Raw genomic sequence first — 15,923 nt, forward strand, 5'->3', positions numbered from 1 at the left:
AGTTTTGGTTTTTCTACACATTCTGAAGCTATGTTTTAAGTGCTCAGAACCAACCCTTTAATCGTTATGAAATCCCTTCATTCATCTACAGGGATGTGTCTTGCTTACAAGCCCACTTCGCCCACTTCATACCGCACTGATCAGGCAGGGACTCCGCTCTTCTACTGGGGGGGCCGCGGTGGTCAGTGCCAGCAGGCCTTACTTCACGCCGGTCCATGGCTCCAGGGGAACTTTTTTGGCCCCCCTGTCTGCAGGTGCCCAGCCCAAATCAGGGGGCAGGGCTGGGCACCTTGCTGTGTGGACTTCCACTTAATCCCCGATCTCTGTTAAGTGTCCTAGTCCTGCCTTTAGCTCAGCTGTTGTTCAACTTCTCCAGAATAAATCTACAGTTTTCTGCCAGGGCGGGGACAAATAGTACACAGACTATAAGGGACAGGACAGAAAATCTGGCCTCTTTTTCTTATGGTTTTTTTTTTTTTCTGTGAGAGAGAGACATCTCGAGCAGGGGAGCATCAGAGAGAGAGAGAGAGAGAGAGAGAGATACAGAATCTGAAGACAGGCTCCAGACTCTAAGCTGTCAGCAGAGAACCCGACGTAGGGCTCGAATCCATGAAGCGTAAGATCATGACTTGAGCCAAAGCTGGATGCTTAACCGAATGAGCCACCCAGGCTACCTGAAAATCTGGCCTTTTAAACATTATTTAACTGATCGCCTGCTCTCACCCAGAGCCCAGCTCTTCTCCAGAGTACCTGGCTCTGCAGTGTGGACAAAGTGGCTTCTGACGGGCTGTCACTGCCACACACACCCTCCAATCTGTGAATCTGGTCTGGCTCTTCCATCTGCATTGGCAGAAATCGCTTTGCGATGCTTCTCCCTAGTTCTCCTTTGTGGTTTTATGTCCTTCTGTTAGTCCTTCCCTCTCATTTTCAGTGGGGTTTTGGAAGAGGGAGAGAGAACATATGTCTCCAATTTGCCACAGTGAACTAGCAGCTCCAAACTCGTGTATTCCTAAATATCCGTAATTCCAATAAGCCTGATCAATGGTTTCTGAACCTGGGTTACCCTGACTTATCATCTGTTTAACCTTGGGTTAGATACACAAGCCTTCTTAACCTCAGTGCTGGTGCCCTGCCACCCCCCCCAACTCCATTATATGTAACACACTTATCCTTAATCTGAGAGAGGCATTACAATTGAAGATATGCATGTTACTGACAAAACACTGAATCAAAAACAGAAAAGGAGTGAACACAAAATGAACAGCATCATGGGGCATTTCGATTTTGAGTCCCAACAGTCCTACGAAGTACAAGGGTCAGCCTTGAAGGGGATTCACACTTTTAATCTCAAAATGCCGATCTATAATCACCCAGAGAGCCCCCACCCCATTCCTTGCAGTCTGTTTAAGAATGCAGCGGCATAATTTTGCCGAATGATTTCAATCAGGAACTAGAATTTTTTTAAGTTGGCAGAATCCGAAATTTGTATATTGCATCTTTCACCAAAGACGGCAGGCAAATTTGAGAAAGAACACGTTTTTCTTTTACATCTGCTTCACCGCACTTGTTTTCAATGTTTCTCTCCCTGTTTCACACAAACACACTTCTGAATGCAAGCAGCGACAGGATGCTCCTGCCACTTGTAGTCATCAAGCCTTTGGACATGCCAGCTCTGAGAGCTCCTGGTTGTCTTCTTTTCTTTTTCTTTCTTTACATTTGTTTGTTTGTTTGTTTATCTATCTATCTAGAGAGAATATGTATCTATCTATCTATCTATCTATCTATCTATCTATCTATCTATCTATGTATGTATCTATCGAGAACATGTAGGGGAGGTGCAGAGAGAGAGGGAGAGAAAGAGAATCCTAAGCAGGGTCTGCACTGTCTTGAAATGTGGGATCCTGACCTGAGCTGAAATTAAGAGTCAGATGCTTATCATTTCCTAGGGCGACATTCCAGATGCTCAGTTTCACCAGGCAACAGAGCAGATTACCTGGGTGTGTTTCCAAAGGAATCACACTTTGCTTTTTGAAACGGCAGAACCTGCTGTTTCAGCTTCCGTGTACCATGAAGAACTGGGAAGGTCCCCCCTCCGATGTGTCCAGGACGGACCCCAGGTAAGCCTTTCCAGTGACACCCGGGTCCCCTTCGGGACACCTCAGCTTGTTCACCTGCATCACATGAGCCTTCCTGCCTGTAGGCAGAGGGCGGCCAGCAAGACTCCCCACTGGAGCCCGTTCTTCTCCCAAGCACACAATTTCCAGAAAACTGCTTTTGGGGTACATGGAAAAAAAATCCTCCCTTGGCAGAATGGAAGCTAATAGAAATCCACATATCATGCAACTACATGAGCCAGATCAAAAAAAAACCCAAAAAGAAACAGAAACAAAAAACCGGTTACCAAGATGGCAGCAGAGGAATGGAGCCTCAGCACGTCTGTCTCTGTGGTGTACCTGGTTAGTCAGTAAAGAAAAACCTGACTCAGTAGAGGTAAAAAATAAAAAAAGGGAAGGGGTCACCTGTGACCCCAGAGGCTGCTTCCAGATACCGCAGTACCTTGGCAGGGAGATCCATCAGGTTCCTGACCAAGGAGCTGAGCAGGAGAGGATCCCCACGCCTGCGGGGCCCCCCCACGGCCAGCTGTGCGGAAGTGGCACCCAGGTTGGCCTCACATGTGTCTGGTGTTAGCACCGCCTGGCCCATGGCACCACTCACAAGTCCCCCAGAGCCACAGGAGGCCCGACACGGCCCTACGGCCTCTCCTTCACTCTGTTAACACACATGGGAGCGGCTTCCTTGCTATTTTTTCCATAAAACACGCTTTAACATTTGTTCTTTCAACAGCAAGTTGATCCCTTCGTTGGTGGCTCACTGTCTATGTGGGCTACATCCACGGCTGCGGGTGGCTGCTCAGTTCCAACCTCCGACGTCTCTCCGTCCACCTTTCGCTCCAAACAACCGTGTGTCTGCATTTTAAGGTCCACTCCCCTGTTCAGAGCCCTCTGAGACCCACAAAGAGCAAACTCGACAAAGGACAGCAGATTAATGAAGGAATGACAGAATGATGGAAGGAAGGAGTAAGAACCCTACGGCCTGCTTTGGCTGACGGTAATGTTAAGAGTTGTCAGATAACTCGAAGAAATCGCAAGCTCTCTGCTCATAGTTTCATGGATTAAATTACTGAATTTACCTTGATGGTGAAAAGGATGCATTTTTGCTATGTGAAGGCTCCTTTCATCAAAAAATTTTTTAACATTTATTTATTATTGAGAAACAAAGAGAGACAGAGCATGAGCATGGGAGGGGCAGTGAGAAGGGAACACAGAATCCAAAGCAGGCTCCAGGCTCTGAGCTGTCAGCACAGAGCCTGACACGGGGCTCAAACCCACAAACCATGAAATCATGACTTGAGCTGAAGTTGGACACTTAACTGACTAAGCCCCCCAGGCGCCCCTCCTTTGATCAAAATTTAACCAAAGTATTAGCTAAGCTTGAAAACCTGAAGGCGTTACAGCAGAAAGAATGCTTAGCATACCTTATATAAATGAAGTAATTTCCTCCTCCCTACCTATGAGGAGGTAACCCTGTTTTTACAGATAATATTACAGAGGCTGATGGGTCCAATGACTGACTTGACTGATGGGACACAGAGGCAGCACACCCGGTGGGCTGCTCTGAGGACTCACTCATGTACAGCAACTCAAGGGGTACGAGAGTCACAGAAGGTCTGGATTCTGGAAATGAGCTAAAATGAACACAGCTTACAGAGGAGCCAACAAATCTGTTCTGAGCAGAAGGACAGTATCTTGGGAGACACCGCTTTAAGCAAACCTTGAAGAGAAAGGGAAAGCCTAGAGAAGAAAGGCAGCGCCTGGCCGAGGCTCCCTTTGCTGATCCACCATTTTCAGGGGTATTTGCAACCAAGAATGGGAAGGGGGAAGAGAAGGAGAGGACGCAGGAGCTCACTGCAGAGGAGCTGAGAGGTGGGGACCATTTCCAAGTGGGGTAGCTGTCCAGCTTTGAATTTTATTCATTCCAGATGGGAATGAACGCAAGGTGGGGAAAATGCGCTAAGCCTCTGGGGGCTCTGAGACCCCAAAGACCGTGGTGGCCAGCATACCAGGAGAGAGCACGATGCAAGGAGCTCTTGCCAGTTAAGTGCACGTCGGTCACATTGTTCAGACACTACGGAATCAGAACCCACCACTTCCAGGGAAATCACAGGATGTTCGTTCCTCTTCTGCAGCAGCTTACTGGAAAGCCCCTGGGGCCAAAGGGTCAACAGGCTGAAACTGCACATCGTCCTCCCCAAGTTCCTAAATCGTGGCAACAGGTGGCAGCTGTGTGTCCTCCCTGCTGAGGCGGACGTGAGAAAGCCGGGGGCCCCACCGCCAGCCACAGGGGACCGGTGCCACGAGAAGCCAAGAGAAGCCACGAGGCTGCGCCTCCCATGTGGCTGGGCAGCTCCTCTGCTGAGAGCCAGCCGGGCCTCGATGGGAGCACTGTTGGCGGCGGTGGCTGCGCTGGCCAGACGGAGTCTGCTCAGGGAGGAATGTGGGTCTCAGAATAGTCCAATTGTTAGACGGGCCTCAGTTCACCCGTATGGATTCAATAGTGTCCAACTCCCCATTAATTTTCTTCAGTCACTGTATAAAACTGGGGGGGAGGGTGGGGAAGAAGCCGCCAGGCATGAAATTCAGAGCAAATGCAGCCATGCATCACTCAGCAATGGAGTTCATTTGACACGTAAAGGTATACGCCCGCCCACAACTGTCACTGTCACATTAGTGAAACTTAAGTGAATACATTTGGAAAAGGGTGGCAGACTTCAGCAGACACCTTTCCCCAGCCCCCCCCCGCCCCTATGCCATATGGTTCTGTTTTCCCTCCTCGTCTTTTAACCATTAAAATAAAGGACTGCCCTTTAAATGCTGGACTCGTGGTGTGGACAACAGTTTCTTTCTAATCAGAAAAGTTTTCCATGTTTATTTAAGAAAAACCTGGACAAGAAGGATACATGCTTCATGACAGGCACTGTTCTAGCCCTCTACGGGAAATATATTTTTCTGAAGTTTATTTTTACTTTGAGAGAGTGAGACAGAGCAGGGAAGGGGCAGAAAGAGTGAGAGAGAGAGGGAGGGAGGGAGGAAAACAGAGAATCCCAAGCAGGCTCTGCACAGTCAGCACAGAGCCCAATGTGGGGCTCAAACTCACGAAACAGATCATGACCTGAGCTGAAACCAAGTCAGACACTTAACTGACTGAGCCACCCAGGTGCCACAGGAGATATTTGTATTAGGATCCCATTTTATAGATGACTAACTGAGGCACAAAGGAGTTAAAGGACTTGCCTAAAACTGAGTTGGGATGTGAACCCAGGAGTCTGGCTTCAGAAAACTCTGGACTCTTCACATTCAGTTGTGCTGTCTTGCCTGCCAGGCATGGGCCTCAAACCACAGAATGGATGGGTCCTTCTTCCTTCCGGCAGGAAGGTAATATTCCAGACACCAAAGAGTAAGTTGGTATCCAGACAGGCGAGAGGGCTACTCCACACATTCTAGAAGAATCTGTTCTTTTTATTTGTTCATTTAGTGCATGTATGTATAAATACTAGTCGTTAGTGAAGATACTCGTGACAAAAATCACCACTGGAGAAGAAGGTGAGTTTACATAGAGCTGGTCAGGAGTCGTTAATAAAAACTATGAGCTTTTCTTAGAGAAAAGAGGTCCTAGAAAGAGTTCTTGGAGGTGCTACAGATCCAACAGAGGAATTCATCCCCTGGTTGGGGCCTTCAAAACTGAAAGGCTGGCATCCGGGACAGAAACGGACCTTGGAAAGACCAGTCTTGCGCCCTACATCATGGTGAGGACAGGATTTTTGCTGGAGACGCAGTCCACCTGCTGGAAGCCACTACAAACCCTTCTCTGGAAAGTTCCAATCTTTTCTAAACAACTTCCAATCTGCTCACACCCCAGAAGTCTTGTGAAGCTAAGATGGGAAGGAGAAATCAAAGACACGATCTCTGGTATATTCCTTTTCTAAGAAACAGAGAAGAAAGGAAATCACAGGCGAGAGATGGGACCATAAACGCCAGGTCTCCTTAAAGCACCAGACAGAAGGGAGGCAAGTGGTCAGACTAAGATTAGCTTTTCAATCTATGCAACAAAACCTGCCCTGTAAAACCAATTCAGCTCCTTATAGAGGGTTTCTAAAAGATACATATTTCTTTCCTTGGGCTTGTTATAGAAAATCCCAAGGGGGAAAAAAAACAGGGCAGGGCATTGAGGTTTTCTTCAGAGAGTTAATTCAGCAGAAATTTGGGAGCCTGAGAAGCTAGGATGTCCCCAAGGGCATCCCACAACTGCCTTGCCTCAATGTGCAGATTTCAGGGGAAATTCAAAGGGAATGTCTGTGCATTTCAATAAAGACAGAAGGAAGTAAATTCTAAAGCCTCACAATTCCCCTGCTCTTCTAGATAAGTTTGAAAAACATACTCCAGGCATTCTGTAGATGTTATAGAAAGGGCTGTGGGAAAGTGACATTTTGTCAATTTCACTCTATTTGAAACCGGCAGCAGAGTGAGCTGCTCACAGGAATCCTAAAGCTTAATAAAAGTAACAGAAACCTGTAGGTTTGTTACTCTTAAGAACTGCCTACAAGCTCTTTTTGTTATTTTAAAGAGTCTCATGTTAAATATATCATGAGAATTTAGGACTTGCCTTAAACATTTTTTAAAAGCAAACCATTTGGAAGCGAGTTTTGATTTGTAGAAAAGCTGCAAAGATGGTAGAGGTCTCTCACACCCCTGCTCTGTCTCTTAGTTGTTAACATCTTACATTTCTTTGGTATGTTCATTCCATTAATGCATCAATATTGGTACAGATATGGATCAGGTCTATCTCTATTCAGATGTCCTTAAGTTTTTATCTAATGTCCTTTTTAGCCTCCAGGATCCCGTCCAGGACATCCCATTGAGTTATCTGTCATGTAACTTAAAGGCTCCTATAGACTGTGACCATTTCTCAGACTCCTAGTTTTGGGTGACCCCGGCAGTTCTCAGAACTGCTCCTCAGCAATGGTAAGGGATTTTGCAGAAAGTCTCTTAGCTGGGATCTGATGTATTTCCTCAACAGACTGAGGTTATGGGTCTGTAGGAAGACCCCAGAAATGCCATTCCTGTCATGTCAAGGGTATACACTAACCACATGACCTATCACAGTTGATCCTGACCTTGATGACCTGGCCTGGGTAGTGTTTTCCAGACTTCTGCACTGCAGCTGTTCCCCCTTCCATGCGTTATCCCTCGGAGTGAGTGACTAGGCACAGTCCACATTCAAGTTGAGAACGGAGACGCCAGGATTCAAATTTGTATAATTTTTCAAACTTTATGAGATTATTTAAAAAAATTTTTTTAATGTGTATTCATTTCTAAGAGAGAGAGAGAGAGAGAACAGTGCACGAACAGGGGAGGGACAGAGAGAGGGAGACACAGAATCAAAGGAGGCTCCAGGCTCTGAGCTGTCAGCACAGAGCCCGACACGGGGCTTGAACTCACGAAACCACAAGATCATGGCCTGTGCCAAAGCTGGACGCTCAACCAACTGAGCCACCCAGGTGCCTCTATAATTTACTTTCTTAAGTAAAGATCTGCATGGTACAATGAACATAGCTCTATTTGACAGGAGTTGTTTTGTAGGTATATACTGCATCTAAGAGAGTAAGAAATAGATGTCCCTTTATTATTGTGCCTCTATCAAGCTGGTAGGTTTTTCTCTGAAATAAAGCAAATCCAGTCATTGACTCTTCTGCCCAGAACACGGTGGGCAAATACCTGGCATCCATCTCCCGGCGCAGATAAAGATAATTGATAATGGCTTATAAAATGCTGACACAGCGCTACACATAATACCCACAGAAGAATGATCACCCAGAGCAAGTTCCGCAGACACTGCAATAGAAGGTTCCATTTACATAAATGTATTTGCATCAGAAAAAGCCCACCAGGATAAAGAGGAAACTGTTCATGGTGACTGTCTCTTGGGGACAGACTAGGCTGATTTTATTCCTTTTTCTTTTGCTTCTTGACTTTATTTGCCTATAATGATCATACAACACTTACATGCCATGGAAGAATTCTATGCCAAAAAAAGGCATATACTGGCAATCTACATATTTTCCCCTAAAGAGGACATGTTCCTGTACCCACATAAAACACTGTCCCAACAGTGCAAAGATGTAGCCGCTTTCTGCTCCAAAGTCACCAAAGAGACCCAGCTTTCTCTCTCTGGTTTGACCTTTCTTTACCCAAAAATGACACAGGCTGCGTTCTAGAGCTATTCTTGTCTAGAGTGGCTCTGGTCTGCGTGGTCTGGATTAAGGAAGAGAACAGTTTCAGAATTCTCCAGCAGCTCTGCCTGTGCGCAATTTCCTAAAAAGGACAAGCCTCGGTCGGCATGCGGGGACCCACGGCGTATCTTGGTGGCCCTGCGGCTCCACTCTAGCCCCACTGGGGACAGCCCGTGGCTGGCCAGCGGCTCCCAGGGCCCAGCAGGTCCAGAAGGAGGCAAAGCCGGCTGCTGTGCAACTCAAGGGTATCCAAACAGATGTGTACGACTAGAATCCCTGTCCAAGGGGCCCTTCCTTGCCACCTGCTTCCCAAAGAGAAAACTCACAGAAGGCTGACATTGTGATTTCACTGGGGCTCCCACGAGGGAAACAGGAGTGTGGCAGGCTGCACCCATTTCTTCCTGGGCATAGCCAGCACGAGTGAGGATCCTTAGGCAGCACTCTCTGCACTTGGTTCAATCCCTGCTCTCCCTTAAAAAACTGTTTCACTCTAGGGGCGCATGGGGGGCTTAGTTGATTAAGCATCCAATTTCAGCTCAGGTCATGATCTCCTAGCTTGTGAGTTTGAGCCCTGTGTTAGGCTCTGTGCTGACAGCTGGGAGCCTGGGGCCTGCTTTGGATTCTGTGTCTCCCTCTCTCTCTGCCCCTCCCCCACTCCTGCTCTGCCTCCCTCTTTCTCTCTCAGAATTAAATAAACATGAAAAAAATTTAAATGGCAGTCTTTTCAAGAGCAGCTATCATATCACCATTTCCTAAGTACCTCTTCACATCTTCTAAAAGGAAACACTGTAGGAGAAAACCCACTTTAAAAAAAAAATACAAGTTATAAAAAAATAAAGCTGTTTCACCCAAGGCTACGGATGGACTTGCCTGGACAAGTGATGTGGCCCCACAGCTTGCTGCGGGCTGGCCACTCCCCTGCGTAAACCCTTCTGCAGGGCTGTTCCCGAGCCCGTCCAGTGACTGTGTGTCAGGAGCGCCCCTGGCACAAAGGGCGGCTGTCCCACGTCACACACCCAATAAAGGGTAGACTGCATCCTTAAAGCTCTGTACTCAAACCCTCCCCAGCGACTTGGAGCCACTTCACTCTTTTGAAAATAAAATTTCACACAGAACAATGGAGAGTGGAGAGAAAGAAAAGGTGTTCTGGAGAGTATCAAGAGATCCCTGGATGCCTGCTTCCAAAGAGGAAAACTGAGTGAAGGAAAAAGAGGAAAAGGAAAAGAAAAAAGCTCGGTCCCCCCGTGAACACACCCTCTACTGGGCCAGGCTGCCCAGGGACCTCTGTGTTTAGGTAGCACAGTGCTGTTCCTGTAATCTGGGGTGGGTTTGCAGGTCCAAGTCAGGAGGTTGAAGCCGGGGTGAGAGCCGGCTGCCTGTCCCCATCCCTGCACCACGGCAGCGGCAGAGGCTGTGGTGGCCAATTTCATTCTGAGACATACAGGCCCACAGGGGAAGAGCTAAATATAGAAGAAAGCAGCCGAGTTCAGGGCTGCAGGGCGAGAGCAGAGGGGCCCGTTCAGTCACTTTCTCTCCTCGGATCCATCAGCTGGCCCAACAGCACCTTCTGCGGCCAGCACTGCAGAGCGCTGGACAAGGCCACCTCGGGGATCACTGCCCTGCACCCTCATTTGCAGAGGCTTTCGATTCCACCTGCCGGGCCCATTCACAGAACCAGATGGAGGCTTCTGTCTGCATCCCAAGGGGCGTCTGCCCTCAAGTTCTTCTCTGGAGCTTATTTTGAATTCCACTTTCAAAGCTAGTATGTTTGCTGAGGTTCTTCCAGGCACCCTGGAAAATCCTAAGTACCCAATCAGAAAAAGGGGAAGAAATGCACCACTCACACTCTTATGACTACCAGGGGTGACAAGGGAGAGTTCAAGAAAAAAAAAAAAAAAAAACCCTACAAAAAGCACTCAAGGGAACTCACAGAACCTAGCACCGAAAACCAGCTCTGGGAACGGACCTAAGGTCCTTAATGGTGGTGACCTTGGCTGCAGGAAGTGTCCACCCCTCATCCTGGTACATGTTCGTGTATACTTAACCCACATGTGCCTCAGAGGACACACTGGATGCTGGCACTCAGTATCTGCATAGACACACAGGAACATCTCCCCCCCACACAGGACTTGCATGTTCTGACACTTTAGAGGGCAAACCACAAAGCATTTATGAAACTGCCTGAGGATTCCGGGGGATCATAATTCTAAGAGGCTGCTCTGTGGCTAGCATCCACAGCCACGGCTTTGTCAATGAAAAGAATCTTAGTTAGGAAGCCCATTTCCTCATGGCCTCCTTTTCCAAAAATAACTAGCCTCTACCTGGAGACCCTCTTTGAACAGGATTTTGTTATGCGCTGCCCCTGGATAGACAGTCATGGGGGCCCAGCATTCTTTCCTACAGCACAGGCTAAAAGGGAAGTCCGGGTTTCTCCGAGGTCTACCGGAAGCCAGGACTGAGAAGGGGAGCACGGAGACACTCCTGGGGAACCAAGGCACGCCGACAGAACTATTTCTGCCCCGTTAGGTCATCAGTGTGAACACAGCAAGACAACTCAAATATGTGACCGGCTGTAAGGCAAGGGACTATCTAGCTACTCACCCAACATCATAATCATCCTACCATTGAAATGATCTCATCATATGAGGATTATGGGTCATTGGTTGAATCTGAATTCACACAAAAGTGAGGGGAAAAAATTATGAACATAACGACTGCAATCTATCCAGCAAGCAAATTCTTTTGAACCTGTAGCCCATGGAGAAACTATTAAACAATGCTCCAGGGACTGAAGTGGGATGGAGTGACCCCCCAAGGTCCAAGTTACACCCCAACCCACCACTGAAAAGAACCAACTGGAGTCAAAAAGTGCACGGAAACGTTCTGAAGACAGAAGTCAATCCAACATACACCAGTCAGCTTGCAGCTGTCCACACTCGTGGCAGAACGGTTTATTCACGAGGAAGACAGACGGTGGAGAAGCTTCCCCAGATTGGCTGCCAGGCCCACAGAAAACAGAAGAAGACAGCCCTGCAAAGCACACTGCCCAAGTGGTGCCCAAGTGGCTCAATCAGTTAAGCATCTGCCTCTTGATCTCAGGGTCAGGAGTTCAAGCCTCACGTTGGGCTGTGCCATGGGCATGAAGCCTACTTTTAAAAAAAGAAAAAGAAAAGAAAAGAAAGAAAGAAAAAGTGTGCAGCCCTATAAGAAAGGGACAGAGGTGGCAAGCTGCACCCAGTAGGAAAGCAGTGAGGTGCCCTGAGTGTTTTTACTGGGCCTGTGCAGCTGCCATATGTGTGGGACCTATTCTCTGCAGGGGTCACACACTGAGCACATTCCGCATCCCTGGAATAACTAAGGATACATATATAAAGGCCAAAGACTCGACTACAGGACTTCTGAGGAATGTACCCTGCAAGCCTGAAAATCTAAATAAAAGTAAACACTACGTCACACAGGATGAAAGAATTTCTACAATCACAATACCAAAGAATTAGCCTTGAAGGCCATTTATAGGACTGCAGGAAAATGATTTGTTGTGCTAATTTATACATTCTTTCAGCGAAGATTTACTCAACACTTGCAATGCACACAACAGCGCAGCAGGAGCCGTGAAGACACAGAGGTGGAAAGCGAAGCAGAGGTGTATGGAAAATCACAGAAAAGCGACAGGGGAAAAACCTCGACTGAATTATCCACCATAAACAGGCGGAGAGAAGATTCAGAGGAAGAAGGGAGGGATAAAGGTTAACGCAGGGAAGAGGTCTTAAAAGGAGTAAGTCTAGGGGTGCCTGGTGGCTCAACTGGTTAGGCATCCGACTCTTGATTTTGGCCCAGGGCATGATCTCAAGGTTCATGAGTTCAAGCCCCACATTGGGCTCTGTGCTGTTAGCAGGGAGCCTGCTTGGGATTCTCTCTCTCTCTCTCTCTCTCTCTCTCTCTCTCTCTCTCCTTCTTGCTCTACTCCTCCCCCACTCACGTGTTCTCTCTCTCAAAATAAATACATAAACTTTTAAATATATGGGGTGCCTGAGTGGCTCAGTCGGTTAATTGCCCCACTCTTGTTCTCAGCTCAGGTCATGATCCCACAGTTCGTGAGTTTGGGTCCCATGCCGGGCTCTGTGCTGACAGCTCAGAGTCTGCTTGGGATTCTCTCTCCCTCTCTCTCCCTCTCTCTCTTTCTCCCTCTTCCCCTCCCCCACTCACATGTTCTGTCTCTCTCTCTCTTTCAAAATAAATAACTGAACTTTTTAAAACATGGGGTGCCTGAGTGGCTCAGTTGCTCAAGTGTCCAACTCTTGTTTTCGGCTCAGCTTATGATCTCACAGTTTGTGTGTTCGAATCCTGCATTGGGCTCTATGCTGAACAGTGCAGAACCTGCCTGGGATTCTCTCTCTCTCCCCCTCCCCTGCTTGCGTGCATGCTCTCTCTCTCTCTCAAAATAAATAAATAAAAGACATTAAAACAAAAGGAGGGGGTAAATCTAGAGCAGGTCTGACATCTGTGATGCTCACAAATTGGGGAAGAGAAAGCTAGAGAGAGGTGGTCATTCGACCCTGGGGATCAGGAATCAGCAAAGGCAGGAAGTGGGGATTCTTTAGGAAAGGGGTCAGTCTGGTAGCAATGGCGGGTCCACGACAGACCAGGCGACCATAGTGTCGGACTCTCCGGTGAAGGCACTCCAGCCCAAAGCAACACACTACAGCCAGCCCGAGATGCACGCTCACCCCCAGGATTCTCCCTTACCTTTCCCGTAGAAGAACTTGCGGTAGTAATAGGCCCCCAGGTCAATGTGCTCTATGATATAGCGCTTCACCTTCTCCCGGTGAATGGGCTGGTTCTCTCGGGGCACCTCCAGGACTGAGACGCCGGCGTTTGTGCAGTGTGAGCTCAGGGAGGACTCGAAGGAGCAGCCTTCCCCGGAGCTGAACGATGACGAGCTGGCCCTGGAGAGGGCGATCCTCCTGTCCCCCTCCCCGCCGGTCTCATTCCGAAAGTATGGACAACTCAGGACGAGCTCATTGCTTTTCCCGTCCCCCTCATCAGCATCCAGGTTCTCCTTGGAGTTGAGGTCCTCCTTGCTCCCCAGAGGGGACTCACAGGTGCCCGTCTGGCCTGCCGGCATCTGAGTCTGGGATGCCGCGGAGGCCCCGGTGGTGATGTTTTTCCGCTTCCCCACATTGGCTCTCGTAGCCATGGCTTCATTGATATTGAACAAAATGCTCTGGACATCATAATGTGCAAAACACCGCTGACAATTCCAAGGGCGGATGCCCCGCTCCAGACGACCGTCTTCCGGATCACACGTGAACTTGAACGTTTCATGTTCACTTTTAACAGTTCGCAGCTTCCGGAAGAGGGACGTCTCCACAGACTCTGACTTTAACCTCCTTTTGAAAGGCTTGTCCCTGTCCCTCCCCATGAGGAGGGCACTGTCCATGTAGTCTAATCCTGAGATGCGGACGAATTCTCCCCTGGATATCTGTGCTGCCGCGTGGAGGCTGGGGGAGATCGCGGGATCGCACGGGAAACACTCAGGGAACCCGAAAGGGGCCATTGCCTTGTGGTCGTAATTCTCTACTCGGTACCCTCTGAGCATCGCAAAGAAGTTCTCGCCAGACAAGCCCTGCCGGTCAATGGAAGATGTGCTTCCGTACTCCCGGTGGAGGGCGGCCCCGGTGTTGGGGTTCACTGCGTTTTGGTCTAAGACGTCTTCGGCGTCGATGTCGCTGATGGTGACGTCGCTGTTGCTTCTCTGTCTTATAGGGTGCAGCCCTCTTTGCGGAGAGTGAACAAAGATGTCCCCGATGGTGTACTTCGCCTCCACAAAGTCTAGATCGAGCTGCTCTTGCTGCCCGTCGCTCTGGTCGCTCTGCCCATTGTGTGTGAGGGACGAGACGCTTTCGTAGCTGGTCTGAGACCGGCTTTCCCACAGCGCCTTACAGGTCAGCTCCTTGGAGCAGTCCTTCTTGGGAGGCCACTCACACACTCTCGCTCTCACACCCATCTTGGGCATGGCTGGGGTGCCATTAGCCGGACTGCCGCTGTCGGTGGAATTCGAGGCATTTAAAGGGGTGGCGGGGCCCATGTTGCCATTAATGGCTTTAAATTTTCGAGCAAAATAATCATCCGACTGCATGATTCTGGGAGGATCCTTGAACTTGGAAGAGGCCCTGCCAAGCTTGTGCTTCTCTTCTTGGGACTGCCTTGGGTCACTCATATCTGCCAAGGCAGGACTCCACGTCTCACCAGCAAGACTGAGGTGAAACTAATTACATGGTTATTTACAGTGCGATCGGAAATGCACAGATAAAGGCTTCTGCTAGAGTTGCACTCTCTCTTTCTAACCAAAAGCAAACAACATCCTCAGAGTATGGTTTTTCCAAAACCAACCAGCTTCTCAGATACTGAAATGATGCTGTATGCCTCTGCCCTTTTCAGGAGCATTCCTTAAGACGTCTGGCATCGAGTACTTGCTTCACCTGAATTAAAACACAGAAAATAGGCATTAGCAATGTTGGTAGTTCAAGTTCAATATGTTCTACATACGGTTCCTTCTCTGTCCTTCTCTCTGATTTCTGCCCATCCCCAATTCCCCCAAACTGTCATGATGTTTCACATCCCTGTTGTTCATACTACTCTTTCTCTCTGGAACATCTGCCTTCTGGCTCTACTTGGCTGGCTGGCCTTTATACTGGAGAATCAAGCAGTACCCTTTCCAAGACAGTTTGCCTCAGCCCACATCTGACAAAGGGTGCTTCCTCTGTGTTCCCACTGCACCCGTGTCTACACATACTGAAGCAGATCTCTTTATACTCCTGCTGGCTGGTTTACTGGTTATTGACCAGTCTCCTCCATGAGCTAACTTCAAGTTCCTCTAAGCCAGGAACATGCCCTTCATCTCTACATCAACCTTACCTATTAATGTGGCCTGGCTTAAATGAGGTAAACAAAACACTTCGGTTAGTTCTAAGAGTAACACAATGGTCACATAATTTTTTTAGTAGTATTACACTTCCTTTCAAAATATTTAAACTCAGAATGTCTCATGGCAAAAGGGTCAATACTACACATTCACAATGTGTTTTTAGAGTGTGTTCTTGCAATCAGATTAAGAGCTCACAGAGATTCCTCGTTAAGTGGGAAGGACCCTTTAAGAATTGGGTGTCTGAACAAGTGGGGTTTTTTTTTCTTTCTTTTTAATGTTTATTTATTTTTGAGAGAGAAAGACAGAGACAGAGCATGAGCAGGGGAGGGTCAGAGAGAGGGGGAGACACAGAATCTGAAGCAGGCTCTAGGCTCGGAGCTGTCAGCACAGAGCCCAACACCGGGCTCTAACACAGTCATGTGATTAAGACCTGAGCTGAGGTCGGCCACTTAGCCAACTGAGACAAAAAACTTCTGTGTGCCTTTGTGGTTAATAGAAACTTGACTTTTTTTTTTTAAGTTTATTCATTTATTTTTAAGAGAGAGAGAGAGAGCATAAGCAGGGGAGGGGCAGAGACAAGACAGGGAGACACAGAATCCGAAGCAGGCTCTAGGCTCTGAGCTGTTAGCACAGAGCTTGACATGGGGC

At 48.2% G+C, this 15,923-nt stretch overlaps 1 protein-coding gene across 3 annotated transcripts in view; it reads right to left on the reverse strand.

Moving 5' to 3' along the window:
• Positions 1 to 15,923, reverse strand: part of SIPA1L2 (signal induced proliferation associated 1 like 2) — a 172,352-nt gene that overhangs the window by 96,453 nt on the left and 59,976 nt on the right. For all 3 annotated transcript variants that reach the window (XM_029931338.1, XM_029931333.1, XM_029931330.1), the window contains exon 2: positions 13,094 to 14,829. In XM_029931338.1, the coding sequence (XP_029787198.1) occupies positions 13,094 to 14,567 (1,474 nt within the window). In that variant the 5' untranslated portion in view covers positions 14,568 to 14,829. The remainder of the gene's footprint in view (positions 1 to 13,093; positions 14,830 to 15,923) is intronic.

The sequence above is a fragment of the Suricata suricatta genome, chromosome 2, assembly GCF_006229205.1.
Source record: "Suricata suricatta isolate VVHF042 chromosome 2, meerkat_22Aug2017_6uvM2_HiC, whole genome shotgun sequence".
NCBI lineage: Eukaryota > Metazoa > Chordata > Mammalia > Carnivora > Herpestidae > Suricata > Suricata suricatta.